The 24,173-nt window shown below is 43.3% G+C and overlaps 3 protein-coding genes across 4 annotated transcripts; 1 reads left to right on the plus strand and 2 right to left on the minus strand.

Annotated features, from left to right (window-relative positions):
- Window positions 1-403: 403 nt before the first annotated feature.
- Window positions 404-10,846, plus strand: scyl2 (SCY1 like pseudokinase 2). 2 transcript variants are annotated; one of them, XM_069715766.1, is made up of 19 exons: window positions 404-527; window positions 2,255-2,451; window positions 2,635-2,792; window positions 3,182-3,326; window positions 5,064-5,213; window positions 5,350-5,571; window positions 5,863-5,979; window positions 6,102-6,227; window positions 6,555-6,731; window positions 7,024-7,035; window positions 7,264-7,386; window positions 7,706-7,819; window positions 8,013-8,145; window positions 8,369-8,487; window positions 8,605-8,705; window positions 8,875-8,944; window positions 9,088-9,165; window positions 9,461-9,583; window positions 9,670-10,846. In XM_069715766.1, the coding sequence occupies exons 2-19, from the start codon at window positions 2,275-2,277 to the stop codon at window positions 10,291-10,293; spliced, it is 2,769 nt and encodes a 922-aa protein (XP_069571867.1). In that variant the 5' UTR covers window positions 404-527; window positions 2,255-2,274; the 3' UTR covers window positions 10,294-10,846. The 2 variants fall into 2 exon arrangements, with proteins under 2 accessions (XP_069571867.1, XP_069571868.1); XM_069715767.1 differs by lacking the exon at window positions 7,024-7,035.
- Window positions 10,847-13,218: 2,372 nt separating this feature from the next.
- Window positions 13,219-16,775, minus strand: LOC138631060 (uncharacterized). Its single transcript, XM_069715783.1, has 12 exons — window positions 16,670-16,775; window positions 16,491-16,530; window positions 16,137-16,266; window positions 15,539-15,683; window positions 15,334-15,454; window positions 15,163-15,241; window positions 14,652-14,730; window positions 14,209-14,314; window positions 14,012-14,093; window positions 13,817-13,877; window positions 13,459-13,567; window positions 13,219-13,337 (listed from the first exon to the last, which is right to left on the minus strand). Exons 2-12 carry the CDS (start codon window positions 16,513-16,515, stop codon window positions 13,276-13,278), a joined length of 999 nt encoding a protein of 332 aa, XP_069571884.1. The 5' UTR covers window positions 16,516-16,530; window positions 16,670-16,775; the 3' UTR covers window positions 13,219-13,275.
- An 887-nt stretch (window positions 16,776-17,662) lies between these two features.
- Window positions 17,663-22,239, minus strand: LOC138631077 (protein mono-ADP-ribosyltransferase PARP12). The gene is made up of 10 exons (XM_069715805.1): window positions 22,183-22,239; window positions 21,054-21,205; window positions 20,741-20,927; window positions 19,873-20,017; window positions 19,576-19,708; window positions 19,341-19,452; window positions 19,155-19,230; window positions 18,809-18,893; window positions 18,592-18,712; window positions 17,663-18,193 (listed from the first exon to the last, which is right to left on the minus strand). The coding sequence occupies exons 1-10, from the start codon at window positions 22,196-22,198 to the stop codon at window positions 18,132-18,134; spliced, it is 1,089 nt and encodes a 362-aa protein (XP_069571906.1). The 5' UTR covers window positions 22,199-22,239; the 3' UTR covers window positions 17,663-18,131.
- Between the last annotated feature and the right edge of the window lie 1,934 nt (window positions 22,240-24,173).

A 24,173-nucleotide genomic window follows, 5' to 3' on the forward strand; every position in this document is an offset into this window, starting at 1 on the left:
AGCTTAGTGACCCTCAATAAGATTGATTAAATAGTTATGTTTGTTTAAAATGATATTGCCATTGATGATTTCATGACACGTGAAAATATGCTGTGTTTTTCTAGCTCCTACCAATCCTAGTAGAGGGTCAACCTTCTTGTGAATTATTAAAAGGGGCACAGAACAGGCTTGTGACGTAACAGCCAATAAAATAAATACGATTTAGCGAATTATTAGTATAAACATCTGTGATGTAATCCTCGTACTAATTATCATTTATAAGATATCTAACACGGTAAAAAAAAAAAAAACAACAAAACAACCTCAGATGACGTCGAAAGCACCTGACTCCACTAAAAAAAAAAAAAAAAACCCGGAAGTGAGTTTTTTTTTCTTCTTCTTCTTCGTTCACGAGCCTGCTAAGCTAACTCATTTCGTATGCTACTGGGAGACATGGGGGCTGTGTTTCACAGCCAGTACTGACAGCGGCGCTGCCGAGAGCCCAACTGGGAACAAGAATTCAAACCGAGGGTCCTTTTCGCAGTGAGGTAAGTCGCTGCTATTGTATGTTTGTTTGTTGTTTGTTTTTTTGTTTTTTTAAAGTGACAGCTGGTTAGAAAAGAGTCGGCGTTTGACTGGAAAGGCAGTGACGTCACTGTCTACTTGCGCATTGTTGGCTAGTTAGCTCTCCATCGGCGACTTAACCCCGATCTGTTCAATACAAAACAAACAAAAACAACAACAACAGGCTTGGACAACGGGGTTGGACAACGACGTCGCAGATACGAGGTCTAAAAGAAGGTTTCGTTTGTTTGTTTTTGTTTGTGGAAAAGCTGTCGTTCGTTGTAGCGCGGACGTAACGCGGTTAAACTCGGGGCTAACGCAAAAGGTGTTTCACAATAAGACGTGGCGGTCCGACCCGACGCTGAAATGTGGTTTGATCTTTACGCACGAATCGCCGGTCCTTACCGGTAAAGAGAGAGGAAAAAAAAGAAAAAAAAAAGAAGCAAGTCATGTTTTATTCATTATCCCGACGGCTAACTGCTCGGTGGGTTGTGAGCAGGTGTGTCTGGGGAGCTTAATGCAGCTGACTAATCTGTGTAAAGTTAACGTGTAATTAACACTTGAAAGTGTCATACATTTTTTTTTTTTTTTTTTAGATCATTGGATTGACTAGAAAAAAAAAAAAAAAAAAAAGCATCTGATTGTGTTATTATAATTTACCCATTTGTTGTCGTTCAGCGTATAAAATTGTCAAAACCCTTTTTTTTTTTTTTTTGCCTCATGTTGTTAGGGGAAGTATGTCGGGAGTCATCAAGTCAGAGATGTGCATCATTTGGCCTCCACTGGAAAATTTGGCATCACGTTTTGGCCCAGAGCTGCTCTGCCCGGGTCTAAAGTAAATTATGAGCGGTGTCACAGTTCAGTGCATCCAGCTGTTAGTGCGTCAGACATTAGGCTTCATTGTTTTGGCTCTTAATATAGAATTTTTTTTTAAAAGGTTTAAAAAGAAAAGTCTCTTGGATGTGACTGACATCACTGATATAAATGGTGATGAAGCTGACAGCATCAGGTACTACCCATGCTGACTGACAGCAGAGGGAGGTGCTGCTGTGTAATATTATTCGGTATATCAGCGTTATTGGTTGGGAACTTACCACATATATATATATATATATATATATATGTATATGTAGTCATTTTTAAAATGTGTTTTTATGCAGGATCACGTACAGAATGAAATAAAAGTCTGCAGTATGCTCTTGAATCATGCATATGTACGTTATTTGCCAAAAAGCTTATTCAGCTTCAACATCAAAGGACCAGAAGCTTCCTTAAGACAGAAATAACCCGAAGAAACTGTTCAAATAGGAATAATTTAACTATTTTACCGTCAGCTGTGTTTTTTCGTCTGAGTTATTGTGGCTTTTAAGTCCCTCTGAAGTGTTTTGAAAGAGCGCCTGGCTGAGGTTTCTCTGACTCATTTTATATTTCTGAGGACAGCTTGGACCGTTCTGGTGCTTATTCTCCTCAGCCGGCGCAGGCAGGACGCTAGTGGCCACTTTGATGTGCAAATTTCCCAGGAGATGCATTAGAGTGCATGTTCAATGGATTTTTTTTTTTTTTTACGCTTTTTGCTTTGTAAGAATCGTACAGCTGCCTGTTTCACCGAGGACGGTTGCGTTCCCACATTTTTCTGAATGTTATTCACCTCCGTACATTCCTCGAGCCGCTGATCTGTCCTCTGTGATCATTGTCGATTGTCCCACCCCAGCTGCCAGGTGAAGCCTGAACATGGAGTCCATGTTGAACAAGCTGAAAAGCACCGTCACCAAGGTGACAGCAGATGTCACCAGCGCTGTCATGGGCAACCCGGTGACGCGAGAGTTTGAGGTCGGACGACATATCGCAAGTGGAGGTCCTGGCTTGTGCTGGCGGATCTATAATGGCACCAAGAAGTCCACCAAACAGGTGTGTGTGTGTGTGTGTGTGTGTGTGTGTGTGTGTGTGTGTGTGTGTGTGTGTGTGTGTGTGTGTGTGTGTGTGTTTTCCACCTCTCTCCTTCTTTGACGTGAATGGATAAATGATTTACTTCAGCTCTGAGACTGGATAACATTAACTTCAGCCTCTTGTCGTTTGCCTTGGACTCTCCAGGAAGTGGCCGTGTTTGTGTTCGATAAGAAGATGATTGACAAGTATCAGAAATTCGACAAGGACCAAATCATCGATTCACTGAAACGAGGGGTGCAGCAGCTGACCCGACTGCGTCACCCGCGTCTCTTGACTGTGCAGCATCCTCTGGAGGAGTCACGGTGATTACGCAAACACACACACACACACACACACACACTCAGATGTATATCAAACACACACAAGCTCACGCTCGTGTGTATATCAAGGACAAACGCAGTGTGTCACAGCACAAAGAGGGGTTTGACAAAGAGGGGGCGGGGAAGCGGCATAACAAATCTGTTTTGTATGCCTGTGTGTGCGCGTACGTGAACAAAAGCTTGTCGCGATGAAAAGAAGTGCAAATTAAGGTCGTCTTGCACTTTCCTCTAAATACTTTCCAGGTCTGTTTTTTTTTTTTTTTACTTGTGCGCATGTTGTGAAATGTCTCCGTCCTTTCCAGAACAACTCAACCTTTCAGTCAGCCGCCGCGTCACTTTATCCTGATGTTGTTTCTGTGTTCGGCCCTCAGGGACTGCTTGGCATTCTGCACAGAGCCGGTGTTCGCCAGTCTGTCCAACGTGCTGGGCCAGTGGGACAACCTGCCGAGCCCCGTGCCCAACGACATCAAGGAGTACAAGCTCTACGACGTGGAGACCAAGTATGGTCTGCTACAGGTGAGAGGGCAGGCGGAGGAGATAGTACGAATCGTTTAGCAACCATTTTCTCGGTTTAAAAAAAAAAAAAAAAAATCTGGGATTGTCAGATAGTTTATATAAATTATTTTCCGTTTACATTTACACATCGACGGGCATTTTGATTACCTTGCGTTGTCACATCAAAAGTCCAAACCCCCCCCGAAACATTCAGTTTAGTGTCTTAGAAGAAAAAAAAAAAAAACAAAACATCCAATAATCCCGTTTTAGAGTTTAGAGCGATTTCAGGCATTTTTGTGTAAAAGATTGGAAAAAAACAATAATTTACTTCTAGAATAGAATTGTTGCTCAATAATTTTCTTTCACATGACTAATCAATCAACTGAATCATTTCAACTATAGCTTGATGTGGCAGGAGCTTTAAGATGCCTTTAAGTAAAGGAGTAAAGAGACTTTGTGAGGTTTTGTCAACATCCGGGGCTGAAAAATTGCCACGGACTCCCGCGTTAAACTTTACAGCAGAAATGAGCATGTTTACAGTCTGATGCAATAAACAGCGTTGGTTTCTACAGCTAATTTCCATGTTAGTGACAACCGTGCGGGAATGAATATGTGTTTAACCGACTCATCTGAATTGTATTAAGTCTTATAGCTAGGCATAACTAGAGCGGGGCTCCTTTGAGTGACAGGTTGGGGGTTGTCACACCCGGCTGGCTGCTAACAGGTGTCGGTAACTGACTGTCAGACAGAGACTCTCCTCGGCGCTGGTTTAAACAACCAGACTTGATTCGGCTCCTCTTTGCTCCACCCACGCACACCACCTCTTTGCTTATTTCTGGGTTAGCTGAGTGTAAGGTGGAGTCCCGCACCAGCTGAGCTCTTCAGCTCACACACGGGCGACGTCACGGAGGCTACGTCCCATTTTTTTTTTTTTTTTAACATATAGATTCCACCGCCGTCGCACAATTTACATTTAGGGCACAGTAAGGCACACGAGAAGCTGTAATTCAGCTCGAGATTGTGTGATAAATATGTGCATTTTTCCCCTGTAAACCATCCACCTCTTTGCGCGTCGTGTATAATTCCACTGCTGCTCATTGGTTGTAGCTGTTGTTCTAGCTGGTTGTTTTAGTCGACTCCTGGAGATGCCGTATGAATTTAAATGCCGTTTCTCCTCGAAGCCAGTAGAACCAGCTCATTTCCAGGCCTGGCCTTTCACCTTTCAGTATCATGATGTTTTCTGACAGGCTGTAATGCTAATTAACTTTCTGCCAGACTGCTTTTTCCTCTTCCTACTTCTTTTTTTTTTCGTTTTTTTGTCTGTTTCACCCACATTGGGATTCATTTTCCTCCGCTCACCTTTTTCCACCGAGTACATACGTTATTTTAAAGGAGGGAATTTATGGCTGAGAGTCCCAGAAAATGTCTGCATAGGTTATGTCGACTGAAGTATATGGCAGCTGTGGAGTAACCCCGTGGTTATTACAGAATCACGTTCACCCTTTCGAAGCTGAGACGTGCCCGATCCCGAATGATGCCTGGTCACAATGTGTGATAATGTGTGTCGACACCGTCACGGTGATGGCAAATACTGTTGGGCTGTTGCTTTGATTTGATTTGAAATAAGTACGAGATTACAATGCTAATCCCGATCCAGTGACTGAAGGAGCAGAGGGTTTGCAAGTTAATGCAAATTATATTTTGGGGATTTTTCTTGCCGTAAACGTTTCTGACATTTCCGTGGTTCTGTCTCCTCAGATCTCGGAGGGTTTGTCGTTTCTGCACAGCGGGGTGAAGATGGTCCATGGCAACCTGTGTCTGGAGAACATCATCCTCAACAAGAGCGGAGCGTGGAAGATCATGGGCTTCGACTACAGCATCTCCTCGAACAACCCCTCGGAGGCTGAGGTATGTGGCGTTGTCGTTGTGCCCTCGGTTTTGCCTGCAAGGCGCAACTTTTCGCCAAGATTACTGCCTTCGAGAAGGCTCCAGCAAAATAACATCCAGCTTTCTTTACGTTCCCGTGGTCTCTCACCCCCTTTAGCTCAAGTACACGTGTAAAGAGTGGGAGCCCAACCTCCCCCCGCTCTGCCTCCCCAACCCCGAGTACCTGGCCCCCGAGTACATCCTGTCCGTCAGCTGCGACTCCGCCTCTGACATGTACTCTCTGGGCGTGGTCATGCACGCCGTCTTCAATGAGGGAAAGCCGGTTTTCCAAGTCAACAAGCATGACATTTTTAAGAGCTTCAGCAGGCAGCTGGATCAGGTGAGTGGAGGCGCGTCATATCATGACCCAAAGCATCGTAAATCTTAATGACATATAAACAATTCTTCTTCATAAACACTTTTAAAAGGTCACTTTAGGATGGACATTTGGTCTTTAGGACAGTTTGATCGTGGAAAAACACAGAGCCATAAAGAGATAGTTTACATTCCATTCCTTTTGTTGTCCTCATGTTCAGATTTTAGTTGTTTACCAGCTCAGATGTCTTCACTGTCTAGATTGTATTTGAGCGGGTTAATCAGACTGTTCCCTTCTTTTGCGCCTCGATTGCAGCTGAGCAGCATGAGTCCAGCAGTGCTGAACAAGATCCCCGAGGATGTGCGGGAGCATGTCAAAATGCTGCTCAGTGTCACGCCCAACGTCCGGCCTGACGCCGACCAGATGACTAAGGTTCGTCATTACATGCGCGAAGATATCAAGCCAAGTCCCGTAGCAGATTGTCCAAATCCGTAATTACGTGCACGACTCTCCTTTAACGGGCAAGTTTGTTGTGTTTTTGTTTGGAAATTCAGATCCCGTTCTTTGACGACATCGGCGCCGTGACGCTGCAGTACTTCGACTCCCTCTTCCAGAGGGACAACCTACAGAAGTCCCAGTTCTACAAAGGCCTTCCCAAAGTGCTGCCCAAACTACCAAAGGTAAATGCTTTGTTAGGAGGTTCTAGATTTGTTCACAGTTTTAAATTCTGCAAAATTTACAACCACTTTTGTCCATAATCGAGTGCGCATGTTAGTCAGATAATCCTGCGAGTTCCCATATGAGGCAGAACACATCCTTTCTGCTCAGTTGCGTATAAACTCCCACGTTAACACTATCGCTGTGCCATTATGACACAAGTTCTCTCGCCGTTTCTTGGAAATTGTGTTGTTGTTTTTTTTTCCTTTATTCCCTTTCCGCCGCATTATATTTTTGAAGTCTCTCGTGGCGTCTGTCTTCGACCCACTCCTGTTTTCTTTTTGTCACAGAGAGTGGTGGTCTACCGCATCTTGCCGGCGTTGACCTCCGAGTTCGTCAACCCAGACATGGTTCCCTTCGTGCTGCCCAACGTGCTGCTGATCGCCGAGGAGTGCACCAAGGAGGAGTACGTCCGCCTCATCATGCCCGACCTCACGCCCGTTTTCAAGCAGCAGGAGCCCGTCCAGGTAGATGCACTCGGAGGTGTAGTTCAACGCGCACAGCAAGCACAGATGCGGTTGTTGTCGAGACTGTGACGTCGTAATCGACGCATGTTTTGCTCAACTGGTGACGAGAGGTATAGGGAATGTGTCCTGTTTAAAACACCTTGGCATGATTTGTATTTTTTTTTTTTTTTCTGCCTTTAGCCGTTTGCGTGTTGGAGATTTAAACGGTTAAGTTTAACCTGACTAAAGAGCATGTTGTTTTGGGGCCTTTATCAAGACTCTTCTCTGTATTTTTCTCTCCATGCTTCTTCAGGCTAGTAATATGGTGAGTGGTCTCTCCGCTGTAAATATGCTCCCGTCACATCAGCTAACATACAAAGTTGTTGTTGTTGTTGTGGTTGTTGTTATTAGTACTAAGAGCTGCACTAAACCCACCGAAATCAACGTGTCGTCTCACTCCCACTCACCACCGCACTCATCCGCTGATTATGAGCTTTTATTCTCTCACTTTGGACTCCTATGTTCTTCTAACCGGGTCTTCTGCGCTGCGCAGATCCTGCTGATATTCCTGCAAAAGATGGACCTGCTGCTGACCAAAACCCCGTCGGAGGAGATCAAGAACAGCGTGCTGCCCATGGTCTACAGAGCTCTGGAAGCGCCGTCTGTACAGATCCAGGTACAGAGGCTGCACGGGGGAGATGTAAACCCTGAAAACCAGAAAAGTGACCAGCGGGTCGTCCTCATCGAACGGGTCACGAATTTGATTTGAGAAAAGGCCCGTCCGATATCTCTGATCACTCTTGTTGCTTCACGCAACATCGGTCTGAAGTACGAACACGGTGACGGGCGGTTTCTTGGGTGTGTACATTTAGCGGTCCACCCGGAAGCCTTGCGACATCTTAGTTCTCTTTTTAGTGTCAATCCCGAGAGCACAGTGTGAACGGAGGCCGCGCTCCATCATATATTTCATGACGTCTTTGTCTGTGGCTGAGCAGGAGCTGTGCCTGAACATCATCCCGACGTTCGCCAACCTGATCGACTACCCGTCCATGAAGAACTCCCTCATCCCCCGAATCAAGTCAGCCTGCCTCCAGACCTCCTCGCTCGCTGTGAGTCTTCACCGCTGATTCTCTGCTTGTCGCTTTGAGGCCGTCTGACTCCACGAAAATGCTGTTTTTCTGTGGTTTTTCCTTGGCCTTTGTCCTTCTCTGACACTTCTACACTCTTATTTTTTTACCAGCTGAAAAGTCTTGAGTTTGTGTTTTCAAATTGTTCCCCGTGTAATTTGCCGTCACGGTGCAGGTGCGAGTGAACTCTCTGGTGTGTCTGGGGAAGATTTTGGAGTATTTAGACAAGTGGTATGTCATCGATGAGATCCTGCCCTTCCTGCAACAGATCCCCTCCAGAGAACCAGCAGTGCTCATGGGCATTTTAGGTACACAAACCAGAGCAGGAAGTCTACGTCATTTCTTACCTAATGCTCGACTCAGCGGGCATCTTGGTTTACTGAAGCAAGTTAAGTCGGTTTCTTTCTTTCTTTCTTTCTTTCTTTCTTTCTTTCTTTCTTTCTTTCTTTCTTTCTTTCTTTCTTTCTTTCTTTCTTTCTTTCTTTCTTTCTTTCTTTCTTTCTTTCTTTCTTTCTTTCTTTCTTACTTCAGGGATCTACAAGTGTACCTTCAGCCACAAGAAGCTGGGCATCCCCAAAGAGCACCTGGCCACCAAGAGCCTGCCGCACCTCGTCTCTCTCAGTATAGACAACAACCTCAATCTGAACCAGGTACCGCACTGCCAAAAACAAAGATGTATTTAAATGTCATTTTGTTTTGCATTTGTTTGATGGAACTTCTTTTTCTCTGGCGTTGCTACTTGTCTGATTTGAATCGATGTGTTTCAGTTTAACTCCTTCATGGCGGTTATCCGCGACATGCTGGGCCGCATGGAGGCTGAACACAAGACCAAGCTGGAGCAGCTGCACGTCATGCAAGAGCAGCAGAGGTGCCTATTAATCCAATAGTCATAAATATAAATGGAATTTTTTGTTTTTGTTTGTTTTAGCTAGGACGTGTAGGCTAATTCTAGTCTCTAACTGAGCAGGTTTGTTTAAATGTCTCCATTCAAATTCCAGCTGCTTTCCGATTTTGTTCACCGTCGTCTCTTTTAACAGGAGTTTAAACATCTCAAATCCAGGGAACCAATCGGAGGAGACCAAGAGCCCACCCAGCTCTGGCAGCCAGGTAAGAGGTCGATTCCATGACGACCACATCTGAGAAAGTGCTTCCAGTACAATATATATTTTCTTCATGCCTTCGAAGATCTCGGTTGTAAATATCGGCACCTGGAGCTGCAGTGACTCCGATCTGTCTTCTTTTGCCTTCAGATTGACGACATCTTCGGCAGCACCGGGGTTAATGGGAAAGAGAACGGATCTGCAGCGACAACCTCGCAGCCTAATAGAGTACGCAAATGACGTCGCACTTCATTCGCACCAAATTTCTCCTTTCGCTCATTTAGCATGCGGTACAGATCATTTATCCCCCCCCCCCCCCCCCCCCCCCCCCCCCCCCCCCCCCCCCCCCCCCCCCCCCCCCCCCCCCCCCCCCCCCCCCCCCCCCCCCCCCCCCCCCCCCCCCCCCCCCCCCCCCCCCCCCCCCCCCCCCCCCCCCCCCCCCCCCCCCCCCCCCCCCCCCCCCCCCCCCCCCCCCCCCCCCCCCCCCCCCCCCCCGGCGTCCCTTCTCTTCGCTTGTCTCTAGATGTCTCTGACTCTGGAGGAGAAACAGCGACTGGCTAAGGAGCAGGAGCAGGCAGCCAAACTGAGGAACCAGCAGCCGTTGGCACCGCTGACCATCAAACCAGCCGCCGGCAACAACGCACAGGTAACGTCTCGTAAACGATCCGGGCACACCAACGCACGCTGATGCTCAAAGACTCAAATGTCCTGCGCCTGTCTTTTGCGTTGCAGACGAAAGACCTGACCAGCAGCCTTCTCAACAGCATGGCGTCCCTGAACAGCCTGTCTTTGGCCAACGCGGCACGGCCGGCCCCGGCTCAGGCCTCCACCATCTCTGCCTACCCCTCCACCGGCCCCATGGTCGGCTCCGTGGGCGCCCCCGTCTCCAACGGCTTCAACCCACCCATGGGCTTCCAGACAGGAGGCATGGCGATGGCCATGCGGCCCGCGGGCCCCGGCCTCTACGGCGGGATGGCCACCACCACCAGCACCCCGAACTTCGCGGCCCTCGCGCAGAGCCAAGGGCAGACGGGTAAAGCTGCCGACATGTCAGCCTTGGACAATCTTTTTACACCCAACAGGCCCAAAGTCACCCTCAACCAAATGGGTCCCAAAGCTCCGCCTGGAAGCAACACCCCGTGGCTCGGTCAGTTTGGCTCCGCCCAGAACGCTCAGACTCAGATGCAGGGTGTGCCAGTCAGCATGGGAGCGGTGCCCAGCGGGTTCGGGATGCAAGCAAATCCATTTTTCAGCCCGCAGAACTTCTCTCAGCCTGCTGCCACCCCCAGCATGAACCCAAGCGCGATTAAACACAGTGCGTCAGTCAACAGCGATCTGAAAGACTTATTCGGCTAGATTGGAAAAATGAAAAAAGAACAAACAAAAAAAAAGAAGCCCAGTGAAGTATATTCTTTTAATGACTGTGATCAGAAGAGCCTTGAATTCTCACACAACAAGACGCTGACTGAATGTGAAGATTTAAAGTCCTTTCAAGGGTCTTTGCTGTTTGTATTTTTAACCTGACCTGGTTCAAAGTCTCGCTCACATTCTGCTGGCAAATTAACCTGCACCTGAATTCCATTTCTACTTGACCTGAAAGACAAACGGTTTGGGCGGGAACTTCTTCTTCTTCTTCTTCTTCTTCTTCTTCTTCTTCTATGCTGTGGTCTTTAAATGCTGGGGGTTTCCTACCGTTTTTGTACTGGACATTCCTCGGGAGTCCAAATGTCACGGGTTGAACCCCAACCCGGCATATTCAGGAAGGTTTTGTCTTCATATCATGAATGAATGAGTGAACGGAGTGGATTTCACTTAATGAACAAGTTGCGTCAGAATCATCTCACCCCAAATTTCAAAACACGCAAAAAAAACAAACAAAAAAAAAATGGCAGAAAAAGCTTCCATGTTTCACATCTGCTCAGTTTCAGGCGTCTGTACCTTTGTGCTGCTTCCCACAGACTTATTTTAGGATTTGCTGCATGTCGAAAGAGATCAGAGGGTTGGCGTACAAACAAACACCACATCCGCCGAAGTATTTTGAGTCCCGGGTGTGCGTGTGTGTGCGCGCGGGTGGGGGTGGGGGGGGGGGGGGTTGGTTTGGTTTGGTTTGTAGCGCCGACAAGGCTGCAGTCAGTGATCTGCGTCCAGGAGGCTCCCCCGTGGAGACGCTGGGAAAGCGGACGTGGAAAGTTGAAAGTGGCGGTTCATACGGGGCGAACCAAGTGTGAGCCGCTCCGCGGGCCCGTCTCCATGGCAACCGCTCCTCTTCCTCCGCATCGCTAACCTCCATTTCTATGAGCAGAAAGTCGCTTCATGATGTAGCGTTCATTCCCTGCTTTGGTCTTTTAAGCTTGCTTTAAGCCGGGCACGTGAAACAGGAAGGAGTTTGATTTGTCTGGTCAGAGCCGGTCAGCCGCCGGGTCGCCCGCTTCGCCCACGAAAGACGGATCCCTTTCTGTCAACGCAGTGTGAATGACGCGCCTGTGTCTTCCTGACGACAGCGGAGTGAGGAGCACGTGCACTGCTTTTGCTACTGTGCCTTAACAAGGGTACATGTGTAAAACCAGGCAGCACTCATCTGTTCCTCAAGTATTCCTATCCCCCCCCCCCCCCCCCCCTTGATCAGCTGTCTGGCATTTGCTTCTCACATGACTTTGTCGCACGTCACTGAACCTCGACCAAAACTTGGATTCACATCTTGTATGATTCCTGATGATTCTAGCGACCAATGACTTTTTATTTCATCTTCTCTGATGAAACAGTTAAAGCGGGGGGGTCAGGCTCCTCCCATCTACCATTTATGTCGCGCAGTTTGTACGACGAAGATTGTCCCGCTGTATTTTGAATCCGGCACTTTTCAGCTGTCGGAGGATCTGTGCCGTGTGACGTACTATGAAGTGTAAATATATAGCTATTTAAAAGGGGATCGCTCCGTGGGGGGCCTCGGCATTTGTATGTTCTGCGGTTAAGAGGCCTTAGATGAGTCGTGTGCAATAATCCGTACCGGTGGTTGAGGGTCCCGTGTTGATTGAATGGCTCAAACCAGCGATCGATGTGTCCTTAACTGAAACTCCTTTGACCTACAGTAACTTCACAGGGCGGTCAGATTTCCAAAACAGCGAAACATTAACGTGTACTCGTTCTAAATTTCATGTTCTTTGAAGAGAATCGCACCATATTATATATATTTTTTTTCTATTATTTTTTTTTTTTAAATTAAAGATGCTTCTAAGTCACAATGTGTTTCAGCTGCCGATGGTTGTTGTTAACATGCTGAATTGTAGCGTCTTTTATTGCATTAACGTTTTTGTTTTTGTGAGAATAAAAAAAGAAGGAATGCCGTCGATGCAAGACGGGCTTTACTCATCAGGTTCTGTTCAATTCCCCCATTTTGGACATAAAAGACAAAAGACAAATGAGACTGCGAGTGGGTTTTTTTTTCCATCTGTGGATTGACGTTTTTGATTTCATCACAAAGTGCGTGTGTGTGTGTGTGTGTGTGTGCGTGTGTGTGTGTCACACATATCTTGGCAGAACCCCAAAGCAGAAAACTAAAGCTTATTCTTCTACAAGATCATTTGTATACTACTGCTGTCCATGTATGTGTAGCGTGTGGGCTTTGTTTTATGTGTCAAGGTTCCGGTCTCGGAGGTGGTTCAGTGAAAATCTGTACATTATAAAGGAAAGTACACAATCTAATACTCTCAAAAGGGTTCGTCTTTTATTTGTGCGATGGCTTTCAACCACTGCTTTTAGATTCAAACAAGCCAATGTGCATTCATTACAAGGCAGTTTTAATACGAGTTTTAAAATTGACGTGTAATATGCAGCGTTGCATCCAACTACAGAGTTTATTTAAAATAGAAGATAGTACCGTGTTGACAGTTAAAAAGAGAGCAAAATGGCAGCTGCCTTCACAGAAAGACATTATTTTTGGCTCTGTGCACACACAATTTTTTTCCCCATACATTTCATGTTAAATATTTAAATATCCGCTCCAGACAAGTTTTAAGATGTGCGAAACAACTTAATTTGTGACTGGTAAGGTATTTCCACTAAGGAAATGCAATTATCTTGTAAACAACAACAACAAAAATCCTTAAAATGACTTTCACTCCTTATCACGCATTAATAATTGCAGACTCTTATGAATATGCAAACATATTTCTTTTCTAAAGTTTCACCGATGGGCACACGGTGTCTCACACGTCACGGTGAAGTCCATTCTCAGGTGTGTTTCTGTGTACTGGAAGTGTCAAATGTCCACATCGTTTAGATTTGACCAGGATTGGCCAATTTTCAACGAACACAAAGAAACTCTCCGACGTGTCGTCTCGGTCACTGGTTGAGGCGTCTCACGGATCTGGAGGTGTTTGTGGACATGTTCTTCTGAGTCATGGCTGCAAAAGATGATAATAAAATTGGTCTGAAACAGCAGATACGGTGTCATCCTTTACTCGAATATTATCAGCTGATGTCCACGTGGATTACAGACTCGGATGTAAGATGTTCGCAGCTCACCTGAGAAGTTTAGCTCGTACATGAAGTCTTTGGTGGTGAATATCATCGTGGCGGATGGATTCTGTTGGAACTGGAGCTCAATGTCCTGACTGGAGACGCTGCACTGTCCCTGCACGACGCAGAGCAACACCACACAAAGATGCACTTCATCGATATATCGTTTAAAAGTTTGGTGACCTCACAAAAATCCTGTGTTTTTACTATTAATTAGCGTTGCCCAAAAATGTTGGCATGTACAGTATGTATACTTTTTTGTTTGTTTGTTTTTTTACTCTAACTTCTCTATTGATGTACAGGATTTTTTTTTTTTTTCCACAGCTCTATTTAGACACGTGAACAAAAGAAAGTCGTCTCTTACTTTGATATAATCTTCCCACGTCCCACCGATATCTTGGTACTGCCATCTTGGCTTGCCTGAACTGAAGAACGGAAGATTTCAAGATGAAAACATGAACAGTAAACACTGTCCCGTGCATATTACGCTAATTCTGCTCTCGTTTCTTTGCAGGTTTGGTGCGTTGTTGAGGCCACGAAACCAAATGTTTCTGCTGACCTGCTGTTCTGTTGAGTCCTGTCGTCAACGGTCCTCCTCACCGCTCGTTTCGTCCCGATTTCGTTGTTGACTTGACACATGCCTGTCATCAACCAGCGTAGACAATGTTTCTGAGGCAATTTAAACCGCTCCAATAAAAGTATTAAATTGCACAGTTTGAAAGGAATTGCTCATCTGTAGTCGTGCGCGTGCATTACTTGAAAAATCCAGCGTGTACGAGTACGGCTGGATGTTGAAGCGCAGCTGGCCCTGTTGGTTCTGCTGGTACTGCCTCTCGACAGCAGCGCTGTCCACTGAACAAATCTACACGCATACAAACGAGCACAGACGAGCAACAAACACCATCCTTCAGCTGCAGAGCCCTTAAAAACACATTTAAAAACAAGTATTAATCAGGAACTATTAAATCATTGAGGGGTTTTTCCAATCTGACCACCAGAGGTCGCTGCTGACCGCTCCTGGATATTTACCAGGTAAAAAGTGAACAATGAAAAGGTAAATCTCTTTTTAAAAAGCACCCTAATATATTAAACATAACATGAGTTCAAGTTTGTAGATTAAAGTGAAAACTGCTCTTTTGGCGGGTTTCATTCATAAAGCTTCTATTAAACTACATTAAAGTGCTGGATGACCTACTTACATGTGCTTGGTATTCTGTCCACTTCCCCTCATCTCCCATGACCTCCCACTTGTAGCCTCCATCCGAGGTGGAGGAAAGGCTGCAGAGACATCACTTTATTTCACTTTAAGTGTGTTGCACAAGTATTATCAGACATTAAACTGAGGAAAGGATAAAAAATAAGAATCCAATCAATAGAGAAAAGCTGAGAGTAAATCTGTGTGAAGCAGCCAAGAGGGTTGAATATGAACGTGTGCTAATGAGCAGAGAAAACAGCTAATTACAATCTATTATTTACAGTATATTAAAGTTTATATGAACATTATGTAATTGTGCAAAGGTGCATTTTGGTACAGAGCTCAATGAGGTTTTGTTTAAAGTGTCCACTGTATACGAAGAGTGCCACAGCACTGGACAAAAAGCTGTTGGCATGTCTTGGTGTGCTGACCTACATGGCCCTGAGTCCTGGCATCTAAAAAGAGTCATCTGTGAACATTTGCCTGGAACAAAAAAAAAAGAAGAAAAGTCTTACCCTCCAGAGTTAGATGTAAATTTTGGACGCCTGCGTACGTCCCTGCGTAAGCCTGTGGTGAGGTTCGCTTGGGACATGGCTGCAAAAACACAAGTTAGATTTAACTGTATAAAGAGGAATGTATTCAAATGAACGAGCTCACGCAAACAAATCAATATTAATGCCACATACTGGAGAAGTCGAGAGAGTAGTTAATGGAGCCCACTGAGAACGTCAAGGTTCCCCGAGGGTTCAGAGCGAAGTGACGTTCAACGTCTGCGCTGCTTATCGACGAGGACGCCATGCCGGAGCCCTGAAGAAGAGGGGCAGACGAGACGTTTAGGGCCACTGAAATTCAAATCTACTTAAGGGGTTAATACTTGAGATTTTGTCTCGCCTGGGATCCGTATTCACGCCACAGCAGGTCATCTCTGAAGTACCAGCCGACGGGCTCTGTCTGGCCCTGAGGCAGGAAGCTCAGCCTCTGCACCTGCAGGGCTGCGTTAGACGTCTGTAGTTTATCAAAGTCTATGAACACCTGCCTGGAGACACACATAAGTGATTCCATTTGATACGTTGCATACCTCTGTGAATGAGGCTCCTTCTTTGAAGTCTCGACTGTGCCAACACAAACCCCATCCATACGGGGATTTTTTTTTTTTTTTTTTTATCAATATGTTGTTCATCTTTTTAATATTATAACTTTTGTCAACATCCTCAGCTTCAATAATAGTAATTCCTTAATGTTAATACTGTTTCAGAGGTTATTCTACCTCATCTTTTCTCACTAAATCAAAATCAATTAATAATATGACACTTTCCCTTCAAATCCCACCGGATTATATGCAAGTAGTTTCAAAATAAAATACCTCAATTTTAAGATATATTGTCTGTGATTGTCAGACAAACGTTGAATCCTTTCAGTAGAAGTTCACTCCTGACTCTCTGTTTATTAGGCCCGCAGATGAGTTCATATAAAATCAAACCACACTGACCCATGGTTCGTGTTGATGCTGATTCCTTTAGCTCCAGGTTGGGCGTAGTAGGCCTCGATCACGTGGTCATTGTCAATCCGCAGCCACTGATGCGCAACCGACAGCTGCCACTCAAAAGTCTTTTCACTGGCTGTGAAACATAACAATATGTGATCTTATTATGCATCTATGCATTCTTATTTTGGAGTTTATCTGAGCAGATTGACTGTACCAAGATCGTGTTTTCATGTCCATTTTGTAATAGTTTACAAATGTACTATAAATGAAACCAAATTAGAGAGAATCCGCTAAAAGCTAAAAACACAATGCAAAAAACGTACAGAGAATGAACATTCAATGTTGTGTCATACAGACCCGGAGTCTCCAGTAGATGGTTCATCTTCTCTTCATTATCCTGAAACAAATGCAAATACGAAGATCACATAATGTGATTTAACATAATCTGAGGAAAATAAACGAGAACAACGAAGCGGATTAGACAAACACAAAGAGCTTCGATCAAAACATACGATTTTAATCGCCTCTTTCGATACCTTCAATAAAGCCCACTTTACTTAGTCGTACTCGATCATCGGGCCTTTCTTTGCTTTTCAAGTTCTGAGAGTGACGTGTTTTACTTTCGTTTCTGAGCCGCTGTGATCAGGGCGGACGCAGGGGATGGGAGAGGAGGGCTGGTTGGTGTGGCGTGTGAGTTAGAGAGGAAAATCACACCACACGGCTGTCTCAGTTGACTCGACTCAACTCAGCTTTATTTAGACAGCACCGTTCAGTTATGTGGAGCCTAAATTAGCATCGAGTGTCCTAGAGAGTGTCCTTATGCGTGACAGTAAAGAATGAAGTGCCCTTTCATTGGAACAAAATGTGATAAGTACCCTGAAAAATGCCCCCCCCCCCCACAAGCAATAAAACATGATAAAGTTGCCCTATGAATAGTGGGGTGATCTGGAGGTTCTATATGGGTGGCCCTCCAGTACTATTTTTTTTTTAAATTTTTTTAGGGTGCCCCTAAGTGAATATAGACAACCTGAGTCTTTCATTATAATATAATAAACTTTTTAATTAACTTTGGCACATCATTATTGGATTAATACCGGTTTCATTGCTTTAAGCACACATATTATTGATGCACATAAATCACCTATGAAATGTAAACAAGTTGCTGACGCTCTTCAGTTAAATTATTAATCTATTTTAATATATAACACAGGATATATATTTTAATATATAACACAGGATATATATATATATATATATATGATACAGACAAAAAAGACAGTAGGTATATTTTCTTTTTTAAAAGATTTTATTTTTATTTCAATTAATAGCTGAGAGCAGATCACTTTGTTAAAGTATCACCAATCAGTAAATATGAATATGGAGCTAAATAAACCATAACTCAACATCTGTGGCAGTGTAAAGAGGCATCAGCAGCTAGATTTGGCATTTCTGGTAGTTTGCATGAAAAGTGAAAGACTTCAAAATGGCCTTAATTGAACATGATTAAATATAGAGGCAGTAAATTGATATGTGGCAGCATAAATACAATATCAAATTTTGTCAATACCTTGTCCTGTACTTTGTTTTCTTGATACAATTTTGTAACAAAATAGTTACATCTCCCTGATGTGGAAGTGTGAACAGTAAGTACAGTACGGCATTTTTTTTTTAAATCACATTACTGTTGTAATACTTATGTGAATAAAAAGCTATTTTTCTGTAAACCACAAGCTAATACAGTAGATTATCATAGTGCATGATTGTCTGGCAATATTTAGATATAAGCGAGTGAACTTCATAACCTTCAAGGAAATTCAGACTTATCCTGAATTCCTTTCTAATGCAGCATTACAGTACCTGCTTTGAGGCCCATTTATAAAGGAACAAACTGAAAGCTAAAGGGTGCTGTAAACATCCAAAACAAGATCTAGAAAAATACGAGTAATACAGAGCAGTGCGCAGCCCGTCTTCTTGAGGTGATGACATCATCTTTAATGCTCACACCACCACACGTCTGATCCTGCGTGTCTTACCGGTTCTGAGGTTGGTTTGGATCATTGCTGTGGAAAATAATAATTACAGAAACAATAAGTTCTGTGTCAAATAGTGCTTGATTACATTTTTAAAAGAGGTATATTAGAGCTGAGAGTTTATCTTTAAGGTCCATATATTCCTCACTTTGCACTTATAAAAGCTCAAATAGAGACAATGTTTATTGGTGCACATCAAACGAATCAATGTATTAATTAATTCCAAATAAAGAGATAATTCTGTCACACCTGCACCTTCTTCACACAACTAACTGAAGTCTGAAAATAGTCTCTATTTATTTTTATCAAACAATTAATACCAACTCAAATCCTCCTTTTCAGAAAACCCTCAAAATATAATTAGGAAATAATGGATTCATAAAATTAAATACTACAGGTTTCTCTTAATGACAGTATCAATAACAAACCTCCCAAGTCCAGCTTGTGGGAGTTTCCGGACACTTGAAACTGCATGCTGTTGCAAGGGTTTTGCTGGTACTTCTTCTCAATGTCAGCGCTGGTTATTGAGCACTCAGTTGGAGTATTTGTCTGGGGAGACAAGGCCATTCAAATTTTCACGGTTTATCACAGCACTATAACTCAGAAATGAAGTAATTGTAACATCCACTCACACCGATGACGTACCCTGTGTTTGAACTTGTACCACGCTCCTCGGTTTCCCTCGAATTCCCACTCAGCTTCTTGGCGCAAAGTGGAAAAACCCGAGGCTCTGGAACAGCAACATCAAATTTGAAATCTGTCACAACATTTAAAGGAAAAGTTTTGGAGATGATGACAGCTTGATGAGAAGACTAACACCCCTTTCATGTCTGTAGGGTAAGGAAACTAGGCCCTAGTTTAGAATGAAGACATAATGAAACGGCGAGCCTGGCTCCATCCAAAGGTCACATTATCCATCTATCAGCATCTATAAAGCTCATATGTTTTTCATTATTATTAAATTTCTTTATTGAGCAGAGTCCAAACTCACCCTGAGCCTGCTTTTTTTTCACGGTACACCGGTCGACGAGTGACTTTCCTCTTTTTCTGACCCGTCTGTTGCATGGCTGACGAAAAACAAACAGAAACAATGAGGTTGGAGAAGAAGCCAAAAATGCTCCACATAATAGACTTTGGTTAGGCAGGTGTAGAAAATGTATGTGAGAATATACCTCACCTTTGAAATCAATCTCAAAGTTTTTGGCACCGATGTCGAAAGTAAACGAGCCTGTCGGGTTACGCTGGAACTTCTTCTCTATGTCAGAGCTCGTCACATTCCCACGTAAACCCTGTAAAAAAAAAAGTTAAAGATCATTAACAAACTGACAAAAGAAACGACAAACCCAATCACAATTTCCGTTTATAACTGTTAATACTCGCTGTATTTAGCACATGAAAATAGCGCCATCTACCTTGGTTCCGTACTTGATCCACTTGTGACGCATGATGCAATACCAGTTCCACACGGTGTTGCCGTCATCCAAACGTCTCACTCTCAGATCCTTCCCGTACACTTTCATCTTATTAAAATCCACGCTCACCGCCCTGCAGGGAGATGAGAGATGAATCATGTGCTGTCTCCTTTCCTGACTGGTTTTTAGATGCTTTTTTTTTTTTTTATCATCTTCTTTGCAACAGTGAACTATTGTGTAACCTCAAATTGAAAAGTGCTGAATTATACTGTACAATAAATGAACTTTAGCTCTTACCCATATTGTGTGTTGTACATTTTGATGCTTTTGGTGTGGGGCAGCGAGTACTGGGCCTCAATGACGTGGTCATTATCAATATTTTTCCAGCCACTTCCATTTTTCAGCTGCCACTGGTAGCGTCGGCCATCAGTAAGCTTCGAGGCTGGTTAATATATTTTTAAAAAAGGCATAAGATTAATTTCTAATTTCAAATGATGTCATCGCTGGGCATTATAGCTGCTGAAATACATGTCTTTACGTAAACAGTTTTTAGAGCCAGATTCTCAGGTGTAGGCGGAGACAAAAACAGAGCGAGGAGGAGCCTTACTATTGTTATAATGCTAAAGTGGCTCCATGGTTTCACATACTTTTAACAGACATGAGGTCATAATCAGAAAGTGTTTTACCACCTTGTTGCACTGTCCACAAGTGGCATAAAAAAAAAAAAATCTAGCCAGCAATAACTGAGCTCAAGTCAGATTTAACAGCTTTTTTACTGCTCATCAGAAGGTACTTCAACAAAATAACAGAAGGAGGTATGAAAAATATGTTGTAATTTTGTTTTGTTTTATGAAGTACTGTAACCTAAAATATATATATTTTTTTAAATCCCCCTGGAAGTTGAACAATCACACTCATTTCACCCTATAACATGTAAATCTTGATTATATTCCCACAAATCCCACAGCAGGCTTTACACTCCAAACACTCTGATTAGAATGAGGATAAACACATGACAGAGAAATAGAAATCTCAGGAAAGGCAACGGAGATGAACAAAAAGATGTAATATTACCCCACATGTAGAAAATGAAAATGTTTTAAGCACAGTGTATAACAGAACCTGATCCATTTAGTATTGTTTTGTTTTTTTCTTTCTTCCTCACCGCTGGGTGGTGTTTGATATGAACTCCTCCTGCTTCCATCTTCTGGGTGATTTAGTGAACATCGAGAGCCGTTGCGACAGTTTCCTTTCAGGGCAAACTTGCAGACGTGCAAGTAATTGCAACTACTCCCCTTCTTACAGCCACCACTGTTGTAAAACCTGCAGGGCTCCACCAAATGAACTTTAAGCTGAAAAGATGAGGTTTTCTGTCATTAGAGGTATGAACATACAGTAAGTGTGGACTCCATCATGTTTACAATGACAATAATGTCTCATCAGCATATGTAAATGTGATTATACGTCAGGAAACAAACCTGGCGCATTTCAAAAGCTGAAGATCTGTTACTGTTGTCACTGACTTTGCCGCTGTCACTGTCGCTGCCATTGCTGCCGTCACTGCTACTGTCACTGTTCAATCCAATATCGTCTTCAGATTCACTTTCAGAAGAGTTTTGCGTGTCAGAATCTGGAAAAAACAGACAAAAAAAACCCCACATGTGATATGTTAGGTTTCCCTGTTTTGTTGCCCAGTGTTTGATTTGATAACTCTGACCATGTTAGTGTATATAGGACATTTGTTGGTGACAACCTCTAACTGTACTTCACACAATGCATCATCGGGACTCTTAATTAACACAATATACAGACAAAATATAGATTGTTGTATATAAATTAATATAATGATACGGTTTCTAGTTCCTTAATACTTTGCAGCATGATAATACACAGGAGAGTGGGGTTGTAAACTGACAATACTTTTACTGTTGTGCTGTTGTGGAGCTACTTTTCTGTTGTTATATTATGTTGCTATACTTTACTCCAGTAATATATCTTCCAATAAGAACTATCAAACGGGTAGTTAAACTTAACTTGTTAATAAAAATGGGATATTCGTTATCTAAATCTAATTCAAGTCTAATTCAAATACTTTATAAACTTCTGATTGGTTTGTCTGCTGCCCCCTGCTGGTTGAATAGTTTACCTGCTGTACATGTCAGATTTCTTTAAGTTGATAAATACATGGTAAACAAAAGCCAAGCGTACCTTCAGTTTAACTCTCCAGAGGAGGAATAAAGAAAAAGTATGATCTTTCAATCCATATTTTAGGTTATATTTACGTATACGTGCTGCAAAGGACGTCCGTAAAAAGTGAAAGTGAAATTATTTTTTTTTTGTTTATATATTTGCCAACTTGTTTTTACCAAACCGACTGAGAATTCAAACCTGCTTCATTTCTATTATGTTCCCTCTGATATGGCATATGGCAGCAATCTCGTGATTTGGTTTGATTTTAAGATGGATGTTTTAAGTGTCTGTAAATGCCTCTGTGTCAAAAAAGTGGTTTCACGGAAAAGGAGGACTCCGGTGAACAAAAGACAATAAATAAACAAAGTAGTAACAGGGCAATTACATACATTTAAAATACACCGAAGGCCTACTTACCGAAGGCGCACGCCATTCTGCTGTTAAAAGTAGACTATAGTTTCGTTTTCACACTCAGCCCATAATATATCCCGAGAAGCCCCACCTATGTGTTGTTTGCCAAGAGGCTGGCCTCAGAGCCACAGTACCAACTCCATCTGCAGCAGCTGCTATAGTATCATGCAACTTAATGATATATATATATATATATATATGATTATATAATAATGTTTGGGTCAGAGGGACCAAACCACTACTTTTAAATTTATACTTTAACTGCATATGCCTGCTAATACGACTTTTTCTTAAGTAGGCTTTTACATGCGGGACATCTAGTATTTTTTACAATGCTGTATTGATAATTTTATATTGATTTTTCTTCAACCACCAAAACGATCCGAATATTATGCAAAACATGGATTTTTATTCCCAAAAGTAATGGAGTAAAAGTATACACTGTCATAAAATGGAGATGGACTACTCAAGTGCAGTGCAAGCACCTCAAAATTGTAATTGAGGAAAAACCCTTACTGGTTTTATTCTTGATTATATATATAATTTGTTTATTTTTTACTTCATCTATATTTTATTTAAACTCTTATTGTCGCCTATTTATTCATGTCCATCTAATCTAAGTGTGTGTTGAACCAAATCAATTCAAATCAAATCAGATACGATAAGGAAGTGAGCTGATTCTGCCACATGCTCCTCCCTGTCAACAGGTGGCGATGAAGCGCGCTGTTTAAAATACGGGAAGAAGAAGCAGTGACGTCATTGTGAACAACCAGGTAACCAAAAGCTCAGATGTCGAGATGTCTGGACAAGAAAGTGTTGTTAGGGGATCCTCTGCATTCACTTTAACTTACAAAGTTGTCTGTCATAACCTTGATTTGACATTGTGCACAGTTAGTTGTGTATATTTATTCAGACCATTTGATTTCTGTTTGGGCTCTCTATGTCCTTGACTCCCTTCTTTTTTCTTTTTTTTTTTTCCTTCAGCAGAGGTGAAGGGTTTTATAATTGGAGAAACATCAGTTTCATTTTGCAACGACAGCCTCATTCAGAAACATCTGTTGATTTGGAAAACATGGTGTGGTTTTAAATTGGTTTATTCAACCACGTAGTACACTTTGTGTACACTTTTTTCACTTAAAGCCATTTTGACAGATTCCCCCATTTAATCCTTTCCCCTTCTCTGTTTCCTCAGGAGCTGAAGAACCCCCAGGAGGGGTGAAAATGCTCCCTGAAATGTGGGCTTATTTCTCCCTGGTGGATGAAGCTTTGGTGAGCCGGCTGGACGGCCGCAACCCCCGTCCTCGAGGTCTTCCCAAACGTATAACAACAACGGCGTTTTGTTACCCATTTCCAAGCCCAAAAAGAGGAAGGTGCTCGTATCCTCTGCTGTGGCTTCAGCAGCTGACGTGCCTGAGTTTGAGAGAATTCAGTCGACAAAAATGAGGACAAGTAGGAGGATGAGTGGAAGATGATGGACAGCGAGCAAACACGTGATGAAAAGGGAGCGTTTGGTTCTGCAGCGGGGGAGAGCGGTGCCGGACGGGGAGATCGCTGCTCTGGGACGAGACTGAGTCCTTCTGAAGCGAGAGCGGACGATGACGGAGCCGGTGCGGAGGCGCTGACTGGCGCTGGAGCATAAAAGGCAAGACTGGAGAGACTTTCCACACCGTGAGACTGAGCAGGCTACAGAAAACAGCAACAAAGTGGAAGTCTTGGATACCATGCAGGGAAATGTAGCCTCTTAATCTGTTTGCAAGACTTCGTGAAAGCTTTTTATGGAATCTTTGCGAGTGCAGTTCAAAATGAATGTTTTATTTTTCTCAGCATTAAATCCTCTGCCCAAACTGCTCGTTTACTACATGTTTTTGTTTGCACAAATAAAGTGTTTCCCCCCTCGATCGTATCTTCGTATAGATCAGATCTTCGTAGTTCAAAATCCACAATATAATTCTCCTCCGAGTTATCAATAAAAACGTTGAGCCACTCCCAGTTTGGAG

The sequence above is a fragment of the Brachyistius frenatus genome, unplaced genomic scaffold (assembly GCF_029030835.1).
Source record: "Brachyistius frenatus isolate BFR_SWC_R1_liver_20210118 unplaced genomic scaffold, ASM2903083v1 Contig_148, whole genome shotgun sequence".
Lineage (NCBI taxonomy): Eukaryota > Metazoa > Chordata > Actinopteri > Embiotocidae > Brachyistius > Brachyistius frenatus.